Source organism: Galleria mellonella, unplaced genomic scaffold (assembly GCF_026898425.1).
Source record: "Galleria mellonella isolate WM207_F2 unplaced genomic scaffold, CSIRO_AGI_GalMel_v1 utg38, whole genome shotgun sequence".
NCBI classification, from domain to species: domain Eukaryota; kingdom Metazoa; phylum Arthropoda; class Insecta; order Lepidoptera; family Pyralidae; genus Galleria; species Galleria mellonella.
Window position 1 is genome coordinate 8,638,927 of NW_026442090.1, and position 25,224 is coordinate 8,664,150.

General features: G+C 33.5%; 4 protein-coding genes across 7 annotated transcripts; 1 reads left to right on the forward strand and 3 right to left on the reverse strand.

Moving 5' to 3' along the window:
- Window positions 1-382: 382 nt before the first annotated feature.
- On the reverse strand, window positions 383-3,744 carry LOC113522504 (NADPH:adrenodoxin oxidoreductase, mitochondrial). 2 transcript variants are annotated; one of them, XM_026908203.3, is made up of 5 exons: window positions 3,387-3,744; window positions 3,145-3,301; window positions 2,627-2,746; window positions 1,063-1,977; window positions 383-550 (listed from the first exon to the last, which is right to left on the reverse strand). In XM_026908203.3, the coding sequence occupies exons 1-5, from the start codon at window positions 3,563-3,565 to the stop codon at window positions 533-535; spliced, it is 1,389 nt and encodes a 462-aa protein (XP_026764004.1). In that variant the 5' UTR covers window positions 3,566-3,744; the 3' UTR covers window positions 383-532. The 2 variants fall into 2 exon arrangements, with proteins under 2 accessions (XP_026764004.1, XP_026764003.1); XM_026908202.3 differs by lacking the exon at window positions 383-550 and having other exon boundaries at window positions 774-1,977.
- A 4,470-nt stretch (window positions 3,745-8,214) lies between these two features.
- On the reverse strand, window positions 8,215-8,994 carry LOC128201269 (uncharacterized). Its single transcript, XM_052897737.1, has one exon. The coding sequence runs from the start codon at window positions 8,992-8,994 to the stop codon at window positions 8,215-8,217; it is 780 nt and encodes a 259-aa protein (XP_052753697.1).
- Window positions 8,995-10,727: 1,733 nt separating this feature from the next.
- LOC113522965 (mitochondrial-processing peptidase subunit alpha) lies at window positions 10,728-19,312 on the forward strand. Its single transcript, XM_052897693.1, has 12 exons — window positions 10,728-10,949; window positions 11,188-11,423; window positions 13,273-13,352; window positions 13,613-13,753; window positions 14,252-14,389; window positions 14,467-14,604; window positions 14,830-14,967; window positions 15,084-15,156; window positions 15,933-16,065; window positions 16,164-16,329; window positions 16,633-16,765; window positions 19,052-19,312. Exons 1-12 carry the CDS (start codon window positions 10,891-10,893, stop codon window positions 19,231-19,233), a joined length of 1,617 nt encoding a protein of 538 aa, XP_052753653.1. The 5' UTR covers window positions 10,728-10,890; the 3' UTR covers window positions 19,234-19,312.
- Window positions 19,313-19,452: 140 nt separating this feature from the next.
- On the reverse strand, window positions 19,453-24,997 carry LOC113522487 (succinate--CoA ligase [GDP-forming] subunit beta, mitochondrial). 3 transcript variants are annotated; one of them, XM_031913950.2, is made up of 5 exons: window positions 24,979-24,997; window positions 24,017-24,716; window positions 22,950-23,105; window positions 20,931-21,165; window positions 19,453-20,506 (listed from the first exon to the last, which is right to left on the reverse strand). In XM_031913950.2, the coding sequence occupies exons 2-5, from the start codon at window positions 24,689-24,691 to the stop codon at window positions 20,307-20,309; spliced, it is 1,266 nt and encodes a 421-aa protein (XP_031769810.1). In that variant the 5' UTR covers window positions 24,692-24,716; window positions 24,979-24,997; the 3' UTR covers window positions 19,453-20,306. The 3 variants fall into 3 exon arrangements, with proteins under 3 accessions (XP_031769810.1, XP_026763980.1, XP_026763979.1); XM_026908179.3 differs by lacking the exon at window positions 24,979-24,997 and adding an exon at window positions 24,791-24,948 and having other exon boundaries at window positions 24,017-24,706; XM_026908178.3 differs by lacking the exon at window positions 24,979-24,997 and adding an exon at window positions 24,791-24,948.
- Window positions 24,998-25,224: the final 227 nt, after the last annotated feature.

Sequence of the window (25,224 nt, forward strand, 5' to 3'; positions counted from 1 at the left end):
AACCTATAATAATGTTACCACTTAATAACTACACGTATTTTAAAAAAAATGGCGCGTACAGTGTAAATCTTTAAACAGACTATCTACATTTTCCTTAATTATGATATTGCACGATTGGTTTGGTAATAGTAATTATATTAACGTATCACATCACTACAAAATTCAATCGGGGGAGGGAGAGGGAGAGAGAGGGCGGGGAGGAGACTCCCCTCTTTCTTTGTATTTTGCAAGCCGAATTAGAATTTACAAGTTTATAACTTATATCGTGTGCGGGATAAGAGATTGATTTAGCACTTTATTGTACCAATATTGCATGAATTGTTGAAGAATTTTTAATTCGTGTAGTACAGAAGGTTATCTTATTGCTGAGCAATGTCTTTTAAATAGCCTTCGGGTAGATTATTAGTAATGAGAATCTAGCAGGTCACATTGCTAGAATAACAGCATGCCCTCTTAAGAAAACCATTTTGGTTGTTTCTTGTGGAATTCATCACATTGAACTTAGGTACTAACGTGCTCTTATCCTTATCAATCATAGCTCACCAGTGCCCTGAAAACAAGGAATAACAAAATCTTTGCTAATGCTACCCAACATATAGCAGTTGCAAAGAAAATATAATACTACCGATAACATGGATGGGGATCTGATTCTTTTAACTTAAAAAAAGACTACATATCTTATTCATTCAAATCTGAAACCATAAAACCTGTTACCTACCAGACTACTGAGCAGCTACTAAAACTTTCAAATTAAGTAAAAAATTTGTAAGTGTAAATAATTTATTTTCAGTAAAATTATAAAAATTGTACCTACAGATACATATTATATATATAATTTAATGATGTAATCAAATTATACAAAAAATTGTAATTGGAAATTATCTTTATAGCTTAATTTATTAATATCACCTATATTTCAAAGTGAAGTATAAAAATATGTATTTAATAATTCATTTGATTCAATATAAATTTAACAGCAATCTATGCACATTCCAAGTCATTATAAAAATAAAAAAAAAATTAAATTATAGCTATATCTATCATTTTTTCTATACTACATACCTTTTCTCTTGGTTTATTTCTCAATTTACCTTGTTCAATTTCATATTTATCAATTCTCTCCCAGCCTTCCCAATTTACAATAGGACTACTATTTTTTATATAATTTTTTTTTATTTCTTCAAAACCACCTTTATCAGTGAAACAGTCCTTATTTTTCAAGTCATCACACATGACTTTTGCTACTTGAAAAGCATTTCCCATTGTATGTAATATCACTCCAATAGGGCCAGTGCCAAGCCAGCCAGCTACATAAAGTTTTGCCAGAGTATTAGAATTATTGTCTACAATACCTTTACTATTTTCCACCAACCCATTAGAATTGAAAACAATCTCATCATCTGCTTTGACACATTTATACCCAATACTTCTAAATGCTAAACTACAGTTTAAGATTTCAGTATTTGCTGTTGCCACACACTTCTGTTCTTCCAACTTATTCCCCTGTAATTCATTGCAAATTAGATCAATCCCAGTAATTTTTTTGTGGCTATTAACTAAAATTTTTTTAGGGGCTCTGAAAAATATTGGTTTAAACAATTTGTTATCATTATGAATAGGTATACTTTTATATTCATTCAGAGACTTCAACATAAGTTCTGTTAACCTTTTTCTAGGTCTAGGTAAATCATTAATCATATTTTCTACTCCTTCAAAGTCTTGATTTCTCCAAACTGTTTGGCAATTACTTAATTTTAGTTGTTCCCGAAGTTCTTTAATAGTAAAAGCCACTTGTAATGGGCCTCTTCTTCCAATCAAATATACTTCTTTTATTTTGGATTCAGCTAAAGCATTCAGAGCATGATCAGTTATGTCAGTACTTTTAAGTTCATTTATTGGTGTTAATAATATTCTTGCTACATCTAGTGCAACATTTCCTTGTCCAAGAATAGCAGCAGTGTCACCAGATAAATCTATCTGAAAATCAAGAGATAATTTTCAGAAAATCTAACTAAATTAATTTACTTTAAATTAATTATTTCAATTAAATTACTTGTTTTCTAAAAATTTAATTTTATTGAATAAATTAAATAAATTTATCAGACTATATGAGCTACCATATATTGAAAGTAATATCTGCTTATCACACAATATAATAATAATCTACTGCTGGAGTACAGTTCTGTCTTTTATAAAAGATTAACATCAACCTACTATTAATGTGCTGGAATCATGAAATATCTGGAATATATATATATATATATATATATATATTAGAGTTTTCTGTTTTACACTGAGGTATTTCATATAATTATAAATAAATCATTATTATATTAAAATTTTTAAGATATATCTAAAAGCTATTTGTTAGGCAAAAATAAAACAATGATATCATAATTAAATAACGTTAATAAGTATAAATAATACTCATTAAACAAAAACTAATCATTAAATAAGAGCTTATAAAAGTAAAAAAGGGCAGTGGTTTAATTTATCATATCATAAAATGATGTCATAAATCAATATATTCCGACAAGGTGACTTACTTTTTTAGCTTATCAATGTCTTAACTTTTTATAATATTTCTGTAATATAATGGAAATTTATTATTATTATTATCACAAACCTTCAAGTCTTTATCACTAGGCAGGCCATTGTACCATCCAACAAATCTACGAGCTGCTACAATATTGTCAGCCTCTTCATTTTCTATACCCAGAGTTTTATCTTCTTCTGCACCATATGTCTGCAAGTCAAAAACAAAGTAGTGCAGTTAAATATAAATATAACATCAGTAAATGTTATAATAAAGATGTAATTACAAGTCATTATCAGACAGGCATTCTTAAACTTACACATTTAATATAGATTATTAATGTCATTAGGCTGATATGATGATGAATAATAGTATTTGTTGTCTAAACAGGATATATTTAATAAGTAAAAATAAATAAATATAAGTTTTTAAATTAAAAATACTATGAACATTTTCAAATTTAAATGAACTGTTGTGATTGAATTTAAAACTTACAGTTGATAACTTTTATTTTGTTTAATAAAGTCAGATACATTAATTGCAATAATTAATGTATCTGAATAATCATACTTAATTTTAGGTTTTAATATACAGAAATTTATTATTACCAGTAAAACAGCATCATAATGTTGCCGAAGTTGGCTGATTCTAATATCTTTCCCCAAAGTAACATTGCCATAAAAATTTACATTGGGCTGCTGAGCAACTTTAGTAAATTGATTTATAACATTTTTTACTTCTGGGTGATCTGGTGCTACTCCATACCTGAATACACAGAAATAAAATATATCATAGTATTATATTAGGGGCGGTTAAACATCAGTCCAAAAATAGCTTATCATTAACTTACCTTATTAAGCCAAATGGTACAGGTAGCTTCTCAATTATGTCAACATTGACTGCTGGAAGATTTTTTGTTATGTGCATAGCCGCATAAAAACCTGCAGGTCCAGCGCCGACTATACAAACTCGAGGAATGTTTCGACTCGAAGAAAAGTTTCGAATACTAACAAGTTTTATAAAATTCATGTTAGCTTTGTTAATTTGACTTTAACTAACAATAAATACACCTTAGGAGAAGCCAGTGTAAAATTGTTTATGCATGATATTCATTTAAAATTATTATTTATATAGAAACAGTTTAGAGAGACTATGTATACAAAAAAATAGTTTCATTCCAATTTCCAGGTAAGTAGAGTTGAGATTAGTTTACTATTTTAAACAGGGTTACGTCACTTCGAACAAAAAACTTTTATATATCCTATGCAACTTATTAATTGAATTTGAAAATTTTACGCTATATAGTAACTAGATCATTTATAATATCAATCGATATCGATATTTTATATACAATTATATTACAAATATCTCTAGAACATTATGAATAGTAATAAATTTTATTGGATTGATATCTCAAAATGATTGGATAGATTCATTTTCTGTTTCATAAATATAAAGGTAGTGCCGACACTAATCATTACTTTACACACGTCAGTGTGTGAAGTAATGATTTATATACTCTGTGGCTTTGAGAGATCATTTTGTCTTTAGACTAAGAACAAGGAATTATATAGAAGGAGCTAAGAAAAAGAAATCACATTGAAGGAATAAACTAAAAACTGTAAATCTTTTTCTTCTTATGCAAATATGTTAGTAAAAAGAGGACGGAAGATATACCATCAGTTGGTATTTTTCTCAATTCATAGCAGACTAGTGTTCTATATTGTGTGAATTTGTTTTTGTTCATTTACATAACTAGATTATATATTCGACACAGTTTATGTAGAAAGTATGCAAGCATCTGAACAGCAGCAGTATCTGAACTTGATACGGTTATACGGATGTAAACATTTTGCATTCCATCTCAGCGATCAGGTTGATTCGACTATGATGTTAATAGTATCCCTTAGTTATACGAGTGATTTTATTTAAGAAGGACGAAAACCATGTTAATTTCGGCACGAACTTTTGTTTGCTTTTTAGGCAAAAGAAGTAGTTTGAACTATATTGTTTCTATATTGATCTAAAACGGGTTAGTAAAAAAAAAACAAGCTATGTGATTATTATTGCCTTTTAAAAAATAATAGTATCCAGAAGACTGAGGTTTTTTTTTTTTGATGGATGATAATGGAATGGTTACCCCGCCTGCGCTATTGATATACCTTAGCGGGGCACCAGTGAAAGATGATTGGTGAGGATGAAAAGGAAGGTCAATTAGCCCATCGTGACGAATTCAATGATAAATTAGTTACGATGGTTTTCAGGAGGAACCGCGTGGAGGTCGACCTGATAAGGTATATTGATAGCGATGGGGACCTACCTCCCCATTACTAACAATCCCTTCCCCCCAGAAGACTGAGGTTGGAAACAGTGTACTGAGATTTCAAATAATATATGGGAAATGAGTAAGTAAAATATTTAATTCAATGTTCAAACGTCTATATATTTTTAAAAAGAATGACAATTTCCAATTTATACTGCGCGCGGAACTTCGCATGCGCTGTTATTTATAATTTATTTTTCTACAGAAATTCAAAAGGTATTTATAAAGGTTTGTTATATATACAATATATATATACGCCACATCACTCCCCTCCGAGACCGTTACTACGGGCGATAGTAATCTGGAAATTTAACTACTCGTCCTGTTCTTGTTTTTATAATTTCTTTAGGTGGAGGTAAGGCGTCCAGAGGTTCATGTAGAGCGAGGCTGCGGTCATCTAATATGTAGGCAGGTTTCAAGCGATCTATTGATACAGTAACAGGTTTGCCTTTAACTAATAATTTGTATACTTTTTCAGATTTCTCCAGGACAGTATATGGACCGGTGTATGCTGGTTGTAAGGAAGTTCGAACTGCATCTTCTCTTAAAAATACATGTGAAGCCGTTGGTAAATCTTTATAAATAAATATGGATGGTTTCGTATGTCTTGATGCAGGGGAAGGCTTTAAGTTATTAACAAACGAGCGTAAGCGGGCAGTGTATTCTGTAACGTCTGTTGTTCCAGCTGTGCTTGGGTCGAAGAATTCTCCCGGTAATCGCAACGGTTCACCATAGACTAGCTCTGCAGTGCTTGCTTGTATGTCCTCTTTATAGGCGCTTCGAATCCCGAGCAGAACTAAAGGTAAGACTTCCATCCAGTTCTCTGTCGTATGACAGGTAATAGCGGTTTTCAGCTGTCTGTGGAATCTTTCTATAACACCATTACATGCAGGATGATATGCCGTAGTTCTCTTATGCTGAAATCCTGATATTTTTGAAAGATGTTGAAACAAAGAAGATTCAAACTGTCTGCCGCGGTCTGTAACTATGTCCACCGGAGAACCAAATCTTGATATCCACCCAGCAAGAAAAGCTTTAGCAACTGTTTCAGCTGTAGCATCGGGTATTGGTATCACCTCAGGCCATCGAGTGAATCGATCTATAGCAGTGAGGCAATAGCGATTTTCATTACAGATTGGAAGTGGTCCGATGAGATCTATATGAACATGCATGAATCGAGCTCGTGGCAGCTGATAGGTACCTAAAGGTGAGGATACATGCCTAGTTATCTTAGAACGTTGACAAGCTAGACATGTACGCGTCCACTCTCTGCAATCTTTTTTAATCCCTGGCCATACATAGCGTTCTGCTACTAACTTGATTGTTGCATTAGCACCAGGATGACTCAATGAATGCAGGCTATCAAAGACTTGTTTGCGTATGGACTTTGTTACGTAGGGTCTAGGAATTGGAGTGCTCGCATCGCAATATAATTCTGCATGCGTTCCAGGTATCTTCACCTTCTCCAAACGTAATGAAGTTCCATGTTCTAACAGATTCTTTAATTCTGGATCAGCTGCTTGTGACTCGGCAAGTTGAGAGAAATTGATAGACAGTTCCACCTCTTCCACTCTACTCAATGTGTCTGCGACTAGGTTGTCCTTTCCCGAGATGTGTCTCAAGTCAGTTGTAAACTGGGATATAAAATCCAGATGACGAAACTGTCTCGGTGAACATTTATCCCTGCGTTGGTGAAAGGCGTAACACAATGGTTTATGATCTGTAAAGATCGTGAAATCCCTGGCTTCAACCATGTGTCTAAAATATTTTAATGCTTCGTACACGGCAAGCAGCTCTCGATCATAAGGAGAATATTTTTGCTGCGCTGAGGTTAGCTTACGTGAAAAGAAGGCTAACGGTTGCCAATTTCCATCTTTATATTGTTGTAAGACGGCTCCGATTGCAGTTTCTGAAGCATCTGTCACAAGACCAAGTCTGCATTGGCAATCCGGATGAGCAAGAAGTGTAGCGCGGCATAGACTCTCTTTGCAATCTTCAAAGGCTTGAAGGGTATCATCACACAGGTTGATAGGGTAAGAACCTTTAACTGAGCCAGTCATGAGAGCATGTAGAGGTGCTTGAACTTCGGCAGCGCTGGGAATGAATCGTCTGTAGAAATTCAGCATCCCTAAAAATCTGCGGAGTTCTCGAACTGTCTTGGGAGGAGGAAACGATTTGATCGCTTCAACTTTCTCATCAAGAGGTCTGATACCATTGGCTGATATATTATATCCAAGAAATTTTACTTCAGACCGACCAAAGTTACATTTTGAAATATTGATGACAATTCCGTAATCTTTCAATCTATTGAATAGTATACGCAGATGCTGCTCATGAAGATCCTCATTTTTGGAAAAGACTAAGAAGTCATCAATGTAAGGGTAAACAAAATCCAATCCACGCGTCATTTCATCAACAAAACGCTGAAAAGTCTGCCCAGCATTTCGTAAACCAAACGTCATGGCAGGAAATTCATATAGCCCGAACGGTGTTGTGATGGCAGTCTTGTGGATATCGCTTGGATTTACTGGGATTTGATGATAGGCTTTGACAAGATCTATTGTTGAGAATACTGTGCAACCTGCTATACTGTGTGTGAAGTCATGAACATGTCTAACTGGATATCTGTCAGGAATGGTGCGAGCATTTAGCATTCGGTAATTTCCACAAGGCCGCCATCCGTTATCCTTCTTCGGTACCAGATGTAATGGCGAGGCCCAGGAGCTTTCCGATGGTCGAGCAATACCTAATTTAATCATAGACTCGAATTCTGCCTTTGCGATTTTTAATTTGTCTGGCGCTAGACGGCGTGGAGTACAGTAAATTGGAGGTCCGGGCGTAGTCCTGATGAAGTGAACGGTATTGTGTTTGATATCAGCTTGTTTTCTGGATGGATTTGTAATTTCAGGAAATTCCTTCAGGATTTGGTCGTAGCGAGACTCGCCGATTGGTATCTTGATAGAAGAAATTGCAGTCGACGAGTGTGCAGGAGAGCAAACGACGGACAGTGTCGTTGTGTTGTCTAACAATCGTTGGTTACGTAAGTCTACTAGAAGACCATAGAACTTTAGAAAATCTGCTCCTATAATCGCCTTAGTGACGTCACCAACAATGAAACGCCATGGGAAATCACGGCGCAAACCAAGATTCAAATCCAGGTGAGTACATCCAAATGTGCTGATCGTAGTACCGTTAGCAGCAGAAAGTTGGAAATCTGATTTAGGACGACGCTCATGCAGTGCTCGTCGTGGGAAGACACAAACATCGCTTCCTGTATCGATTAGAAATTGCATCTTCGACCGACGATCTACGACGAACAGGCGATCAGACGTGTTGGGACGGCCGTTCGTCGCCATTACCGACCGCCCTGTGCATTTCCCGCCTGATAATCACAAGGCTTTACGCATCGTTTCGCTTTGGAACCAAACTTTGCATGATACCAACATTTCGGAAATTTTCTATAGTTGGATTCCGATCGCGTTTCAGAGCGGCTACGACTTCTCTGACAGGAACGGGGACGAGACTGACGATCCAAAAGCACTTTCATCTGCCTCCGGAGTTCAGCTATCTCGTTGGCCATAGCGTCAAGTGATGATCCACATGTTGATGCAGCTGACACTTGCGGAGTAGCAGGGGCAATATCCAATATACGGTCTGCCAAATCAGAAAGTACCTCTAGTGACGCTGTAGGTTGAGCAGCTATCACTGTCTGTACGTTGCGTGGTAGTCTACTTGTCCATATGGTCTTGAGAAAGTCCTCTGGCACGTTCGGTCCGGCGAGGCTTTGTAAATGCCGTAAAAATTGTGACGGGCGACGGTCTCCCAATTCCTCATGCATAAGTAGTTGTTTTACCTGCTTCTCGCGTGAGGCACTTAGACGTTTGATAAGTTCAGTTTTCAATTTTTCATACTTTTCCGTCGGAGGTGGTGAAATTATAATGTCCTTCACTTCCTTTGAAAATTGGTGGTCAAGTTGTCCAATAACGTAGTTAAACTTCGTTGCATCTGCTGTTATATTTGAGACGGCGAATTGGCCTTCAACCTGAGCAAACCATATTTCGGGTTCCTCCGGCCAAAATGGCGGAACTCGTATTCCCACTTTAAATATTTCGTCGTTGTTGTTAGACGATGCCATTGTAATATGCGTTTTACGGGGTCACCAGTTATGGGAAATGAGTAAGTAAAATATTTAATTCAATGTTCAAACGTCTATATATTTTTAAAAAGAATGACAATTTCCAATTTATACTGCGCGCGCAACTTCGCATGCGCTGTTATTTATAATTTATTTTTCTACAGAAATTCAAAAGGTATTTATAAAGGTTTGTTATATATACAATATATATATACGCCACAAATAAGTCATCGTAAACCAATGTTTATTGTAATCAAATTACTCAGGTACTAAATAATTAACATTTTTACGTAATGAAGAATCATTTGAATTAGATTGGAAGATAAAACTCACAGAAAAAAATCAGAAACATAAAACTCGAAACTCTTCATAACCTTCTTACAGGTTTTTAAGTAATATTATTAATTATTATTGAGTATTAATAGACAGAGGTATTAACATTCAGTTTTCTATAATACTTTTCTTATTTAATCATCAACTTTACTTAATCACACACTCACACTATATCCCTCACAATATCTCACTGTACGATAATCATAATCAGTCATATTACAATCTTATAAATCTTAGATCAAGAACAAACAACATTTTTTTTGAGAATATTCAATAGAAAATACCTATTTATTCAAAGACAAATTAAAAATCTTTTAATAAAAATTTGCAAATTATATGTTAATTACATTTCAGTATATATGAATACTGAATGCATATTTATTTGTAGTCGCAGTCTTATAAGCACTCCGGGCATGTAAAGGTATCTCCTAGTTTGCTTAATAATTTAGTATAAAACAAGTATGGCAATTTATAATTAGTAAAATAATTAAGTATTAAATAGATAATCATTTCCAAAATGAATACTAAGTCTCAGTATACTGATTTAATCTTAGTCTCCTGCTCATCAAATTGGCAGGAGACTGAGGACAGGAGACTGAGGACAGGAGACTGAGAATATTTTAGTAATTGGTTAATAACAAAGTCTACACACCATTTTAATGTTAAATCAAAGCAAATCTATACAAGTACTTCAATATATTACTAGATTTAACTGGTAGAAAAAAGCTGGTAATTACTGTCTTTGTCATATTACGTGCAGGATACTGAGGAGCTGACCGATCGCGACCCAATCTCACTCAAACAACTTGTCACTGCGACTTCAAGAACGCAAGCTAGACGTAGTCAAACGATCATAAGCTAACTTCACTTCGATCGTTCATTTCAACAGAACACCAACGAACTAAATTACGCACACTTTGATAATTTCATAAAATTTAGTAGGAGACTGATGTAAAAGTAAAGAGACAAAATATAATGCAGTATTTTTAATTAAATTTAATACTAGTAACGAAATACACAAACCCGTTAAAAGTTCATTTATTAAGGATTTATATTTCAGTGCAAAACATCTATTTTATTTCTAAAACTGGGGTATTATTAAGCATCAAAGCTTTTGTTTTGTACAAGAGACAAGTCAGGAGACTGAGAAATTGACTCTTCAAAGTATAATTTTTGTATATATATGTTTTAAAATCGAGCTTATTTTCAGTGCCATAATAAAAAAAGTTAGGTTTTTAGGCTTGGCTGCAAATTAAAGTGATAAAATTAAAAAGAAATATACGAAATACGAAGAGCCGTTGAAAATTCCATCAAGAATAGAACCATCCATATACTTATTGATTAGTAATCGAATTCAGTAGAATAATTGGTAATAGGTTAAAGTCGCTCATCGCTACATCACTAATCCTACGTCAAAATTAAAAAAGTTAAATTCTGCGAATAACAGTCTATTTTTTAATATTATTTTAAAGAAAATATTTATATGTTACCTAAGTATCATATTCTTTTTTACCTATAAATATTTCAGCATTCTGTAATTTATAAAATTAATTAATTATAAATATGTCACATGTAACTGATGTGAAATTTCTTTTCTCTAGGTTATTTTCTCTAAAAAATGGGTAAGATTTATTAGATATTAATTCTTTCGTAACAAATTTTTATTTTATTACGCAGTGTGTTATTACATTGCATTATTATTATTACATAAATATTTTTTTATTTGTTTTTTCATAAAATAATAAATAACATTTATTGTTTTTTTTTTTTATAATGGTTTGGATAATAAGTTTATTACAACTGTAAGTAAAGATTAAAGGATACTTTTTATATATGTCCATTTATAAAAAATACTTTCAGGCTTAATACTAGATGGGGTATTAGAAAATTTAGCCAAGACTTTGATAAACAAGCTCAGGCTTTACCAAAAGGTAGTGTGAGTCCTTTACCTCCGCTTTCTGAGCCACTAACAAATTTACCTTCAGTTATATATACTTCTGCAAAGTCAGAAGATTACTTTACTGAAGTAACAACCCTTAGCAATGGCCTGCGTGTTGCATCTGAAAAAAAATTTGGACAGTTCTGTACTGCTGGAGGTGAGTATTTTGTTTTTTTTATTATTTTTTTATACCACTGAGGTGGTAAACAAGCATATGGCCCACATGATGGTAAGTGGTTACTGTAGCCTATGAATGCCTGCAATACCAGAGGTATTATGTGTGCGTTGCCGACCCTGAAGAAACCTCTTTTACCCCCTTTTGAAGAACCCCATGCTGTAGTCTCTTGGAAAAACCTTGGCAGGGAGCTCATTCCATAACCTGAGTGTTCATGGGAGAAAATATCTCTGAAACCGCATTGTACATGACCATTTAGGCTGTAGAGTATGAGGGTGAACTCCCTGTCAATGGTGAGCCATATGATGAAAGTGGCCGTAGGCATCATATTGAATAATTCCTCTGAGCACAACCCGTTGTACAAGCATTAGAACATGCAGAGTGAGGCAAAATCTCTCCTAAGACTTAAGGGTTTGATACCGCTTGCAAGCCTGGGATTATCGACAATTCTCATAGCTCGTCATTGCACTGAGTCGAAGGGTTCAAACTGGTATCTAGGTAATCCCGCCCATAAGTGACAGCAATACTCTATATGGGGCTGGATTTGCGATTTGTAAAGCATTAATGGCTGATCCGACGTGAAGTAATGCTTTTTGGATGCCAGCTTCACTTTATCTTCGAGGTAGCCATGGAACTGTACGTCACTAGAGATGTCGACATCAAGGATCCCAATGCTTTTAGAGATGTTAAGAGACATGCCCTGGAACTGTAGGGCCACAGCAAATAGGGTTTTCTTAGCGGTGAATGTGCAAGCTTGTGTCTTAGAGGGGTTAAATTGGACCAAGTTTTGTCGTCCCCAATCAGAGACTCCAGTTAACTTTCTCTCGATTTTAGACACAAGCTGTTCAAGATTGTTCTCCACAACAGAACGTAGGATATTGGTACGACCGTATAATGGGCATTCCCAGTGCTGTCATCTGCACAACGATGAATGTTACCAAGGGTTAACATATCATTAATATGCAGCAGAAATAGCGTTGGGGACAGCACAGAGCCAAGCGGGACGCCAGCTTTAATATCCATGCTATCTACATATACAACGGTTTTTATGCGTCTGCTGGATAAAAAACTGGCGACCCATTTATAGAAGCTGTCGGGAAGTCCATAGTAGGGCAATTTCGATAGAAGACCCCGATGCGAGTCCCGGTCAAATGCCTTTGCAACATCAAAACCGTGAGCGCCTCACCTTGACTCTCAATGGCTGATGCCCATCGGTGCGTAAGATATACCAAGAGGTCACCAGTTGAGCGACTATCGCGAAAGCCATATTGGCGGTCACACAACAAATCGTACGCACAGCTGTTAAAATACCTGTAGGTATTTTAACAGCTGTGCGTTAACTATACGCTCCATCACCTTAGAGAGAAGGGAAGCGATCGCAATCGGCCTGTAATTTGAAGGGCCCGACTTATCGCCCTTTTTAGGTACAGGATGTACAAGGATGATCTTCCATGTCGATGGAAATTGCCCTGATACAGGACATAGTTCGGGAGTTTTGTATTATTATATTAGAATAGCACATCATAGTTATGCTAACTGCTATCTTGGCAATTTAAAAGATACAGAAAGCAGCGATTGTTTCTGAGAGTGTGTCAACTTAATTTAAAAACCATATTTTTTTTAATTACAACTGGCCAGTAGTTTATAGCTGTATGAAAATAAACCTATTTCTTAAATCTGAGAATACCAGTGTCAAAATTTTATTGGGTGCAAAAACTAATTTTAGTTAATAGAAAATGGTAACCCTTGAGACATGTTTATTTTGCTTTAACAAAACTTATTCATAACAATATTTTATGATACATTATTCACTATGTATTTTTTTTTTCAGTGGTTATTGATTCCGGACCAAGATTTGAAGTAGCGTACCCAAATGGTATCTGTCACTTTCTTGAAAAGTTAAGCTTTGGAGTAAGTTTATTAAAAAATGCTACTCAATGTCATAAATGTTACAAAATTTATTCAAAATTATAGATAATATATCAGAGGCATATTGTAGACTTTTGCTTCTTGCCCCCTAGTCACATTGGATTCATATATACTTAGCAAAATTACCTTTATCACGATGACAAACTGTAAGAAATGCCTTTGGAAATACTCCATCTGGAATTACAATCATGAATATATTTATATCATTTAAATTTTCTTTTAAAGATACCATTTTGTTGTAGGCTACCCATAAATTTGCAACTCGTGATGTTATGCTTAGGGAACTTGAAAGACATGGGGGTATATGTGATTGTCAGAGCTCTCGAGATACTACTGTTTATGCTACTAGTGCTGACTCTAGAGGACTGGAAGCTGTTACACAGGTTAGATTCTAGACTATATACAATAATACAAAATATATTATTCATAATGTCTTCATCAGTTTTAGATTTGACCAATTATACATATACTTAAGTTATGGCTAATAGAATTAAAGTGGACCTGTTTTCATTTAAAAAATTGTCAACTGGAGAAGAAACATAATTGATTGCTGTCAGCACATTTGTTGGAAGTTGTAAGGTGTCAATGTGTCTAGGATAATGTTGGCACCATTAACACAACTTTATCTACAATAAATAACCCATATTAATAAAGAAAAACATTTTAAATTCAATCATGCTTTATTGATTATTTTCTTCTATATTGTTCTATTTGGTTTTATAATAAAATTTTTGATTACTGAATTTCTGATTACCAAAATTTTATCATGGTTCTTATGGCATATTTTTTTTATGGTGAATGTGATATGTACATAGGGCTACTAGATAGGATTGTTACCATTTCATTAATTTCCAAAATTTTTATCTTTTACTCTATTTTAGGTTTTAGCTGAAGTAACTTTAAGGCCTCAACTATCTACAGAAGAAATAGAAGCAGCGAGGCAAGCTGTTGCATTTGAATTAGATACATTATCTATGAGACCAGAACAGGAAACAATACTAATGGATATGATACATGCTGTTAGTAATACTCTTTAATGTATATCATTATATACTTACTGGTTCATATAATACATAATTTGTTTGCTTTTTTGTAGGCGGCATATAAAGGAAATACACTTGGACTGCCAAAAATTTGCCCACCAGAAAATGTTAATAAAATAAATCGTGGCATAATTTTAAATTATTTAAAAAATCATTATACGCCTGACAGAATGGTAGTTGCAGCAGTTGGGGTAATTTACTTTTATGTATTTATTGATTTAAAACAAACTTTTTAAGTGATTTACTTTAGTTTTGCTGGAAAAAGCTTTTACAATAAATATTTGTATTTATTTTAAGGTGTGCAATAAAGTATAAAAATAAATTAACATAGATTTAAAATTTCACTATTGCTATAATTATAAAGTGATTCATCCACCTATATACATACTATATAGTTTATTTATTTAAAATTTCAGGTTGAGCATGGGCCATTTGTGGAGTTCGTTCAGAAATATTTTGTTGATATGAAGCCAACATGGCACTCTGAAGAAACCAGTTCATTTAAACCTAATGTTGACAAATCTATTGCACAATATACTGGAGGATTAGAACAGGTTATTGGAATTTTTTATACTATAAAACTTAGAATAACAAACATAATTACTAATATTTAGTACTGTCTACATTGTCACATTCCACATTTAAATGAGATTTTAATAATTATTTTCAGGAAGAATGTGAAATACCTTTATATCCAGGATCTGATTTACCTGAATTGTCACATGTGGTTATTGGCTTAGAAAGTAAGTAATTTCTTTATGAATTACTTACAGCTCAAATATATTAAATAGAATGGAGTCACATTAACTGTCCCTGTAACATTGCATGATTAGAATATATTGATTTACCTAAATGTTGCTTGCCTCCGCATATAACATTATAAGTGTGCCAAGTTTCATAAGAATTAGTTAAGCCCTTAAAGCCTAAAGCAATAACAATAGTAGATACATGTATTTAAATTAACAGTAATGTATCAGAGAGGGACTTTGTACAAGTCGTTTACTTGACCACCTCTGTCCCATGTTTCTACCGTGAAGCAGTTGTCTTTGCCTGGCTGTGTTTCGGTTTCAATGGTGGGATATGGTAGTGAATTTACAGGATACATAGAAATAACACCTGAGTCCTTAGGAATGGCAACGCATAGGAAGTGTCTTGGGCGAAACAGTATACTCTGTTATGTCTATAGACATGAATAGTATAATGTCTATTGGCGACGGTTACCATTTTCAGCAAGTTATTTGCCAGCATTATCAGTTTGTTTGCCATTCTAAGTTGTATAAAAAGTCAATATTTTGTTTACTATTAGTATAAACCATACACTATTTTTAATGTTAATACTTACTAACCGTATCCCGCGGCTTCGTCCGCGGCGGATAGTATCGTGATAACACCTTATAAGTTTCCTCAAGAAATAAGCTATCAAATATAATAATAAGAAATGCAAAAATAACTTTTCAAATCTGACTTACCACATTCAAACAAACTGTATTATATTGCTATAAATGTATTATTATTGCAGGCTGTTCCCACGGTGATCCTGATTTTGTGGCTACTTGTGTGTTGAATATGATGATGGGTGGTGGTGGGTCGTTCTCGGCAGGCGGACCAGGCAAGGGAATGTATACTCGCCTGTATACTAATGTACTAAATAGGTACTGTAAATATTGAATTCATAAGCACAAAATCAGTACATATTTAAATTATTATTCTTGGAATACTTCTAATTAATTTTATTTAAAATAATTTCCAGATATCACTGGATGTTCAATGCAACTGCATATAATCATGCTTACGGAGACACTGGTCTATTTTGTGTTCATTCAGCATCGCCACCGAATCGTTTATACGATACGACGATCGTAATTGCTCGCGAACTTGCTAATATGGCTGGAAAGGTCGGCGAAATTGAACTAAAGGTATGTTATTTATTGTTCCACTGCTGAGTATGGCTCTACTCATATGAGCTGATATTAGTTTATTTCACATGTTTGCAAAATAAATTTATCTTTATCTTCACATTCATCATTCTCTTATACTCTAAAATATCTAATCCAAAAGTTTCCACAATAACATTTTTAAAATATTTATATACTATGAATTTACAAATAATATATTATATATATCTTTACCGAAATTCTATTAAAAATTGTCTAAGATTGTTGACTTGTGTAGATATCAGATAATGAATAAATAGCATAACAATGTAATATCTTTTACAGAGAGCAAAGACACAGCTTCAGTCAATGTTGCTTATGAATCTGGAAGCAAGACCAGTAGTGTTTGAAGATGTCGGCCGTCAAGTGCTGGCTACAGGCAAAAGGAAACCACCTTCATTCTTCATTAATGAAATTGGTTAGTATAGGTTTTATTGATTTTTCAGATTAGATTGTGTTTAGAATGTGCGCGCCAAAGTTGTCTCCGGTTCTTAGGCATTTTTTTTGCTCTATTACTCAAGTATAGTCCCAAAGTTTTGAAAGACTGCTTTGGTGCACCCAATCCCCAAAAAGGCAGATTGTTCATATCCAGCTAACTATAGGCCTATACCTAGCATAAGAGCACTGGCTGATCTGTGATCGCTAGTACGCTTTCGACATGGACGCTCGGCTGGTGCTTCTTAGGGTACCTGCAAGATTATGCAGTTGGGTCGCCAGTTTTCTCAAGAAACGTAGTATAAAGATCGTAGTTGATGGAGCATGCTCTGATTTAAAACCTGTGAATGCTAGTGTCTCGCAAAGCTGTGTACTATCCCTGACCCTGTTTCTTTTCCATATCAATGATATATTACAGATCACTAATATTCATTGCTATTCGCATAAGAGTACGGAGGATGCATTATGTATCGGCCATGCAAATATCTTGCGGGCACATACAGATGAGTTTTTTTTATACAATTTAGAATGGCAAACAAGCTGACGGCCCACCTGATGGAAAGTGGTAACCGTCGCCTATAGATATGAGCAGTACCATGGACATAACAGAGTATACTATTTCGCCCATGATACCCTCCATGCGTTGCCATTCCTGAGTGCTGGAATATGCTCGTTTGAAATCGAAACTTCACTCGATGAAGTTGCGATCTGGGGTGGAACATACATCTTGTTCAATTTAACCCTAAAAAGAAGATACAAGTCTGCGCATTCACCGTAAAAAAGACGATGTTTGTCGTATTTCCTCACTTTCAAAGCACTGCTCTTGATAATAAGTCGAGTTTTGGTAATCTTTGACGACGACGATCAGCGACGTCCAGTTTTGCGGTCATTTAAAGGAAAAGGCTAAGATTGCCTTCAAAAAGTTAGGAGTGCTCAACAGAAAAACGGTATTTCATGGCAGAACACCGCTAGTAATTGCATAAAGCTTTACTCACGCCACATTTGGAATACTATTCTCACCTATAGGCAGGAGAGCCATACCACCAGCTCCTTCCGTTGTATCACACTCGAAAGTCGGGCAGCTCAAATTATTGACGATTGGCGCCTTACTGTCCGACTCTCTATCCACTGAAAGTGTATAGAAATGTTGCATCTGTGTGCATCTTTTACTGGATATATCATGAGGAGTGTTACAACCTGTTGCTGATTTTCACCACCGTACAACTCGCCACAAACCAAAGTCCCATGTCAATCATCTGGATTAGTGGCGGTCCTCTACCGTGCGTTTTTCAAGGCACTTTCTTCCACGCAAAATCACTATTTGGAACCAACTTCCAGCAGCAATATTTGCTTACCGATACATCATAACCTTCAAGAAAAGAGCATATTCATTTTTAAAAGTCCGGCGGCAATAATGTTTTTTTTTGATGGGTGAAAAAGGTATGGTAACCCCGTCTGCGCTAACGGGATACGCTGGCGGAGCACTAGTTAGGGTGATAGATGAGAATGAAAACAGGCCAGTTAGCCCATCATGATGAATTCATCAGGAATTAACCATGATAGTTTCCAGGGAGAACCGCGAGGAGGTCGACCTGGTTGGGTATATTGCTAGCAATGGGATTCTCAGTCTGCATTACTAACAATCCCTCCCCCCCCCCCCCCCTAACTCTGATGTTGCGGGGGATCATTAGTAGCGGTAGGCACTTAACATTAGGTGAAACGATTGCTCGTTTGCCCTGATATAAAAAAAAAATCTCATCCTTGTTCTAACATGAATTAGGGTTGATAAGCTGACACGTGTGGATTATTTTCGTATATATTTCGTGTGAATATGTTTTGTCACGGCAATTTGTTTAATTAAAGAGTAATTACTCTTTATAGCTGTATAATTTTTTTTTATCATCTCGGTGATTAAAGAGAGGCGTTAATTGTAAAATAAAAATATTAACAATCTTGATTATATACTGATAACACCGTCGGGAGTGTGGACGGCAAGTCGTCCGCGGGGAAGGAAAGGGCTTAAGCGGTTACCTGACGTGACGCCTCCCCGTACGTCTCATAGAAGTGCCAAAAGTCCTAAGCTCTCAATTCGTTAGAATTTTATTGTATTGCCATATTTTCGTCAATTCTAAACGGACTTTGAAAATTCTTTTTTTCATTCTATACCAACTCGAAAGTAACCCGTGTTGATTTCATATTACTTTTGTCAACAATGAAATCGTTTTTATTTTTAATTTTAAATTATTATAAATCTATTTTAATATTTCAGAAAAAATAACAGCAGATGATATTGTACGTGTTGCGCGGCGTATGCTAAACGGACGACCGTCTGTAGCTGCACGGGGCAAGCTGGCACATTTGCCTAGTTTCGAGGAAATCCAAGCTAACATGTCTCTATCTAGCAGTGAAGCCTCACCTCAAGGGCGCCGGCTAAATCTATTCCGTGTCTAATTATTGACCAGTAATAATTATTATACTTCAGTATAAAATAGCTCTGTATTTTATTGTTAATAAAAAAATTATTTCTTCTCATTTTATTTTATTTTCCAATAACTAATATAACAACAACTTTTTACATTATAAAGTACAGTTATGTACAAAAATAACAAAAACTTTATTAAAGAAAACAGTGACATTTCGAAAATAATTCGGAATTCAGTCTTGATAATATACAGTTCACAATTAAAATTTATTAAAAATAATACAATAATAAAAAAAAAAATTCCCGCATAATACTCGTAACATGTAAAATTGATCGGTTGAATGTATCATTCTCTAAAAAAATAGCACTTGAGATTGTATGTAATTATGCGTCAGAATTGTATGGGCCAACCAAATTTTCATCGTAAGCTCGCGACCTACTAGCACCGATATCGAATCGTGATTTAGTTCATTTCAGTGTTAAAAAATATAATAATATTAATAAGAAACTATATATATATGACTTTAGGGGACTTATTGCTAAATCAAATCTGAGATAGCTAAAACATAAAATATAAATATAAAAGAAAGTTGATCAAAACCATTTTTTTTTTAAATACATGAGTCTATAAAACATAAGTTCATTAATATCATATTCGTATTATTATCCCGAGTTCACTGAATGGTTGCATGCTACTTGTGAAATAAATAGCAATGATTTATAAATAAATAATAATTATATATATAGTTTTCTGTGAAATATATGTATGGGAAAGAAACAGTATTTGTGCTTAAGTCTAAAGATAAATTATAAACAGCAAGAGCCTGCGTAGACGAGGACATTTCACAGTGAAAATAATATATAATTTCATTGTACTTTTATACCTTTGTACTTTTATATATGTGCTTGACAGAATTTAATTGTATACAATACAAAACTATCTTGGACAAGCAGGACATTTTATGCGAATTTTTCCATGTATCGGTATTTATGGTTTAAAATCTGTACTTGTCTACTGCTTTCGCTCGATACAATACATTGGTTAGGTATGGTTTTCTGATACGATTTGAATTACATAGTGTACTTTTATTATTAGTTATACTTATTGTGCTAACTTGACAGCAGTCTTTGCAGCCTCGTCGGCGTCATTTATGATAGTCATTGGTAATCCTGATTCTTCTAGAATCTTCTTCGCAATATCTGAATTGGTACCTTCCAGCCTGATGACTAATGGGTATTTTGGAGGGTTTTCTTTACATGCTGCAACTATTCCGTTAGCAACAGTTGCACAGCTGACGATACCTAGGTTTAAAAATTTTTATTAGATTTTTTATTTTGTGTCAAATTATTCCTGAAAAAATCTCTAATTATACTGACATTGGAAAAATCAAAGTTTCACATCCTTGTTTGTGATATTGGGTTTTTTATATGCTTATAAGGGGGTGGGGGTGTTCTTAGTAATGGGAACTGGCATCATTACTAGCTATATATCCTGTCAGGCTGATCTCCACATGATTCCTCTAGGAAAACATCATGATTAATTTGTAATGAATTCATGACAATGGGCCAACTGACTTGTTTTCATTCACACTTATCATACCTTACTGTACTCGGTCAAATTGTTCTGATAGTGCAAGTGGAGTTACCATACCATTACCATTAAAAAACTATAGAAAGAGTAAATTTGGAATATGGACAAATATAAGTATATAAAATTTATACTTACCAGCAAAAACATTAACAAATACAGTTTTTACTTTGGGATCTGATTCAAGAATCTTTAATGCAGCTGACACTTGAGACTGGCCAACACCACCACCAAGATCTAGGAAGTTTGCAGGTTTTCCACCATTCAAATTGATTAGATCCATTGTAGCCATAGCTAAACCAGCACCATTCACCATACATCCAATGCTGCCATCCATATCAATATAAACTAAATTCCAAGATGCTGCCTCTCTCTAAAATTTAAGAAATTTGTAACATTTTTTATATCTCTTAATTTGTATGTGTGTAAACAATACATAATTAATAAAATTGTTATAAACATTTTAATGAAATTTTTTCATTAAAATCGGTTGAGCAGTTTTGGAGATTAGAGTAAAAGAACATAGTGACACAGGTTTTTATATATTAAAACAATATAAATATATACATTAGAAAATATAGCATGCCACAAGCATAGCAAAAGCTCTGCTTAGTTTGGTACTTGGCATTATATAAAAATAAAAAAAATGGATAGAAACTATAAACAGGTAGACAACTTTCAGAAGCAATTTATTGATTGTGTTTTGCATAATTAATGTGACACTCAAGTATATATTTATTTAAAATAATTTATTTAAAGAATTCTTATTAAAATAAAAAAAATAAATAAACATTATTATGCAATATTTTCATTCAATATTTTAGTAATGAAAAAAACTGATTGATAATGTATGTTTATTTAAAATGGATGTTTATATGTATAAAAGATAAGACTACTAGAAATATATATAAAAAGGCAATAATATAATAATCATATATAAAGATAAGTACTTTATATAAATATGATTTGTGGATTGGTTTTTCTGGGCGTTTTTTTATTTTTCATTGAAAACTAATGGAACATTAAAAATTTATTGTCAGTTTTATGTAATTACATTTTACTTTTGTATGTTAAATATATAACTATGTACTTTGAAAGAGGCTGAATTTGTACAAGTCATCTGCTTGGGTACCTTTGTCTCATTCATGTCTCTGTTGTGAAGCAAGATGCATTGCTGTTTTGGTTTGAAGGGTGGGATATGACAATGAAATTACACAGTACAAAGGCATAATACCTTAATCCTCAAGAATGGCAATTCATAAAGAGTATTATGGGTGACCCAGTATAATCTAATATGTCCATGGTACTGTTTATGTTCATAGTCATTACCACTTTTCATCATGGTGGTTACCACTTTTCATCAGGTAGGCTGTCAGCTTGTTTATCATTCTAAGTTGCATAAAAAATAATCATTGCATCCAAACTGATTTATTAAAAAAAAAAGAAATTGTTGATTTCCTAATATGAGGTGAAAATATATACATTTTTAGGTTTTATATAATTCACATTGGGAATGCAAAAAAGGGGTTTGGTGCAAAGAATGCTGGAAACAGACTATTACCCATTATAATAAAGAAAAAATATAAACACAACATAAATTTTTTTTTTTGTAATATTCTGTGAGTTAATAATATCTATCCGTCAAGTTTCATACCTATTAATAAACATCAACAAGCTATTTGCAATTAAAAGGTCAATGCAGATAAAGATATACACTTAGTTTATTTAAATATAGTATTATAAAATTATTTATTTATGGTTGGATGTTGTATATTAGGAATTGATTTACTTGGTTTGAGTAGTAGACATTTACCAGGTATTTATTATTTTTGTATTCTACATAATCATAATGACTGACTCCATAATGTGGTAAATAATAACATACTAAATCAAAGTTTCTGTCCATGTTGAAAAAACTAAAACTAGTGAAATCCATGTCAAAATTGTATGCATGTTGCAATGGATTTTGATATGGGCTTCACTTTTATTTAGACATTTTTTGTAGAAGGTTTATATGTAATACATCCTAACTCATGTGAAGTTAGTGTGAGTCCATATTTTATAAATAATTAGAACTAGCAAAACAAAATTGTTGTAAATTTCTATAAAAAACAAAACTCCAGGGAGTTATTTAATCAAAAGAAACTGAATACTTACTTCACGAGGATCTGTTTCTGAAACATCATCAAGGGCAAATATGTCTTCTTGTCTAAATTTAGCATTATCATCAAAATTGATTTTAGCATCAACTGCAACAACTCTTCCGTCATCAGTTTCCACTAAAGGATTTATTTCAAGCTGGGTAGCATCAACCTGCAAGTTAATATATTTTGTTATATTTATTTTTAATTAAAGTAATATAAATAAATATTATGATTACCTGATTTTATTAGAGATATAAATTGATTGATTCCAGCTTTTTTAAAGTAACTTAAAATAGCAAATAAGCTAAACAATGACAGGAGGGAATGAAATCAGAAGAATTGGCCCTTGCTTTAATTCAGTGAGAACTGCTTAGAGATTGACCTGTCAAGGTATGTTGCTAGCAATAATGAAAGTAATTACAGGGTGAGGTTAAAATAGTGAATTTACATGAACCATCCAACCAAGAGTAATAGATATCTTGTGCAGAGGATATTATATCAGGTCACCCATTAAATGCAACATACACATAGTGTTTTTAGAGCTAGTTGAAACAGCTGTTATATGTTTGTGTACACAGATGCCACACCTTGCTAACATAGTACCCAACCTATGTATTCATAATTTAACTTATTACTCAAATACAATCTGACTAATATAAGTAGTTACCTAAAGTTATTTCAAGTAATAATTACATCTCATATTTCACATAGCTTTTGAAATTTTGTGAAAAATTACACTTTACAAGGTTCTTAATTAAAATACTATATAATAGAAGCATTAATTATAATGCTATTTATTAGAATAGTTTTATTATATTATACATTGTTATAAGAATTGCGAGTGATAATATCAACACCTAGTCAGACATGATTAAATTTTACAATTAAACAACCCTATTGCTGAAAAATGCTAAGCTTTAAGCTTCAATGTCTTCAGTGTAGGATATAACTTTTGCTGCTAATGTAATTAGTTTATTACACATGTTAAAATGTTTATAACATTAGGTTTAAATAAATTGTGCATATTTATTCCTTAATTATCTAGAGAGGTAATTGTTTATTATATTCAGTATGAATTACCTTTAAAAATAGTTTCCATAACTTCTTTATTTCTTCAGCACATTTATTTTTCAATTGGCCTTTGAACTCTAAAAACTCAGCAATTTCATTAGCCAAATTCTCTGAGATACCTTCATATATATCAATGGGGACTGTTTTCAATAAGTGAGGAGTCTTCTCAGCTACTGTTTCTATGTCCATGCCACCTGCAGGGGATGCTACCAAGGCTGCACCATTGTAACTTCTCTCCATTAGTATACTTAAATATGTTTCCCTTTTAATATTTACACTCTCTGCTACCATTACCTTATCTACCAGAATACCCTCTTTTGGGGTCTGTTTCGTGATTAACTTACGCCCAATCATATTTTTCGCTAATTTCAAAATGTCATCAGGATTTTTAGTCAAATGAACACCTCCTTTGAAACCATTATCGAAATGACCTTTGCCCCTACCTCCGGCGAGGATCTGTGCTTTAATTACATACTCATTCGCTTTAAAACCAGTCAGAGCTTTAGTATCCAAAGAGTTATCAAGAATTCGAAAATCTTGAATAGTAACCTGATTCTTTCTTAAAAGATCTTTGCTGTGATATTCTTGAAGATTTAGATTTCTTCTTGCATTTATGCGTGGACAATATTTTGGTGCCAGAACCGTGAGCATTTTAAAATTACTAGTATTCTTCAATGCAGCCATCGCGAACTTTGTACACTGTAATAACCTGTCCGTGTTGATAATTTTTATTATATTTGTGTAATTGTTAGCTAAAAATATAATACAAATATGGTAACTTACAAAAGATATTGATTATTATAAAATTACTGAAGAATTCTTTATTGAATTTATTATTAGGAATTCAAGATAAATATGCAACAGAGTCAAAACTAAAATACAACTTTTTTAAAAGCAACAGGAATATGAGAAGAACTTTTTGCTAATGAACAATACCATAGGCAAAGAATAGAATAGAATCGTTAGTGTACCTATCTATCTTACGTGCGATGCAACCTGTGGAAGGAACCTACAGACCTAAGAACAAGAAATAATAAGATAAAAATTGTCAATAATATGGTCGCCTCTTTTTTTTTTTTGCAAATATGATTAGCAAAAAGAGGATGAAAAATACACCATCAGTGGCTATCTTTATCAATTCATAGCTAAGAACAAAGAATTACATAGAAAGAGTAATAAAATTAAAAACTGTAAATAATAGGGTTGCCTCTTTCTTC

What these genes read in the sequence shown, in the direction of transcription:
- LOC113522504 (XM_026908202.3), bottom strand. Translation starts at nt 3,565, where the DNA reads ATGAATTTTATAAAACTTGTTAGTATTCGAAACTTTTCTTCGAGTCGA. An exon ending in ATTATGATGCTGTTTTACTG is followed by an intron (nt 2,747 to 3,144) that starts GTAATAATAAAT and finishes TTTGACTTGCAG; the next exon opens with ACATATGGTGCAGAAGAAGA. An exon ending in CTAGTGATAAAGACTTGAAG is followed by an intron (nt 1,978 to 2,626) that starts GTTTGTGATAAT and finishes CTTGATTTTCAG; the next exon opens with ATAGATTTATCTGGTGACAC.
- LOC128201269 (XM_052897737.1), bottom strand. Translation starts at nt 8,994, where the DNA reads ATGGCATCGTCTAACAACAACGACGAAATATTTAAAGTGGGAATACGA.
- LOC113522965 (XM_052897693.1), top strand. Translation starts at nt 10,891, where the DNA reads ATGTCACATGTAACTGATGTGAAATTTCTTTTCTCTAGGTTATTTTCT. An exon ending in ATACTGGAGGATTAGAACAG is followed by an intron (nt 14,968 to 15,083) that starts GTTATTGGAATT and finishes AATTATTTTCAG; the next exon opens with GAAGAATGTGAAATACCTTT. An exon ending in TCGGCGAAATTGAACTAAAG is followed by an intron (nt 16,330 to 16,632) that starts GTATGTTATTTA and finishes TATCTTTTACAG; the next exon opens with AGAGCAAAGACACAGCTTCA.
- LOC113522487 (XM_031913950.2), bottom strand. Translation starts at nt 24,691, where the DNA reads ATGGCTGCATTGAAGAATACTAGTAATTTTAAAATGCTCACGGTTCTG. An exon ending in TATGGAAACTATTTTTAAAG is followed by an intron (nt 23,106 to 24,016) that starts GTAATTCATACT and finishes ATTAACTTGCAG; the next exon opens with GTTGATGCTACCCAGCTTGA. An exon ending in CAGAAACAGATCCTCGTGAA is followed by an intron (nt 21,166 to 22,949) that starts GTAAGTATTCAG and finishes CTTAAATTTTAG; the next exon opens with AGAGAGGCAGCATCTTGGAA.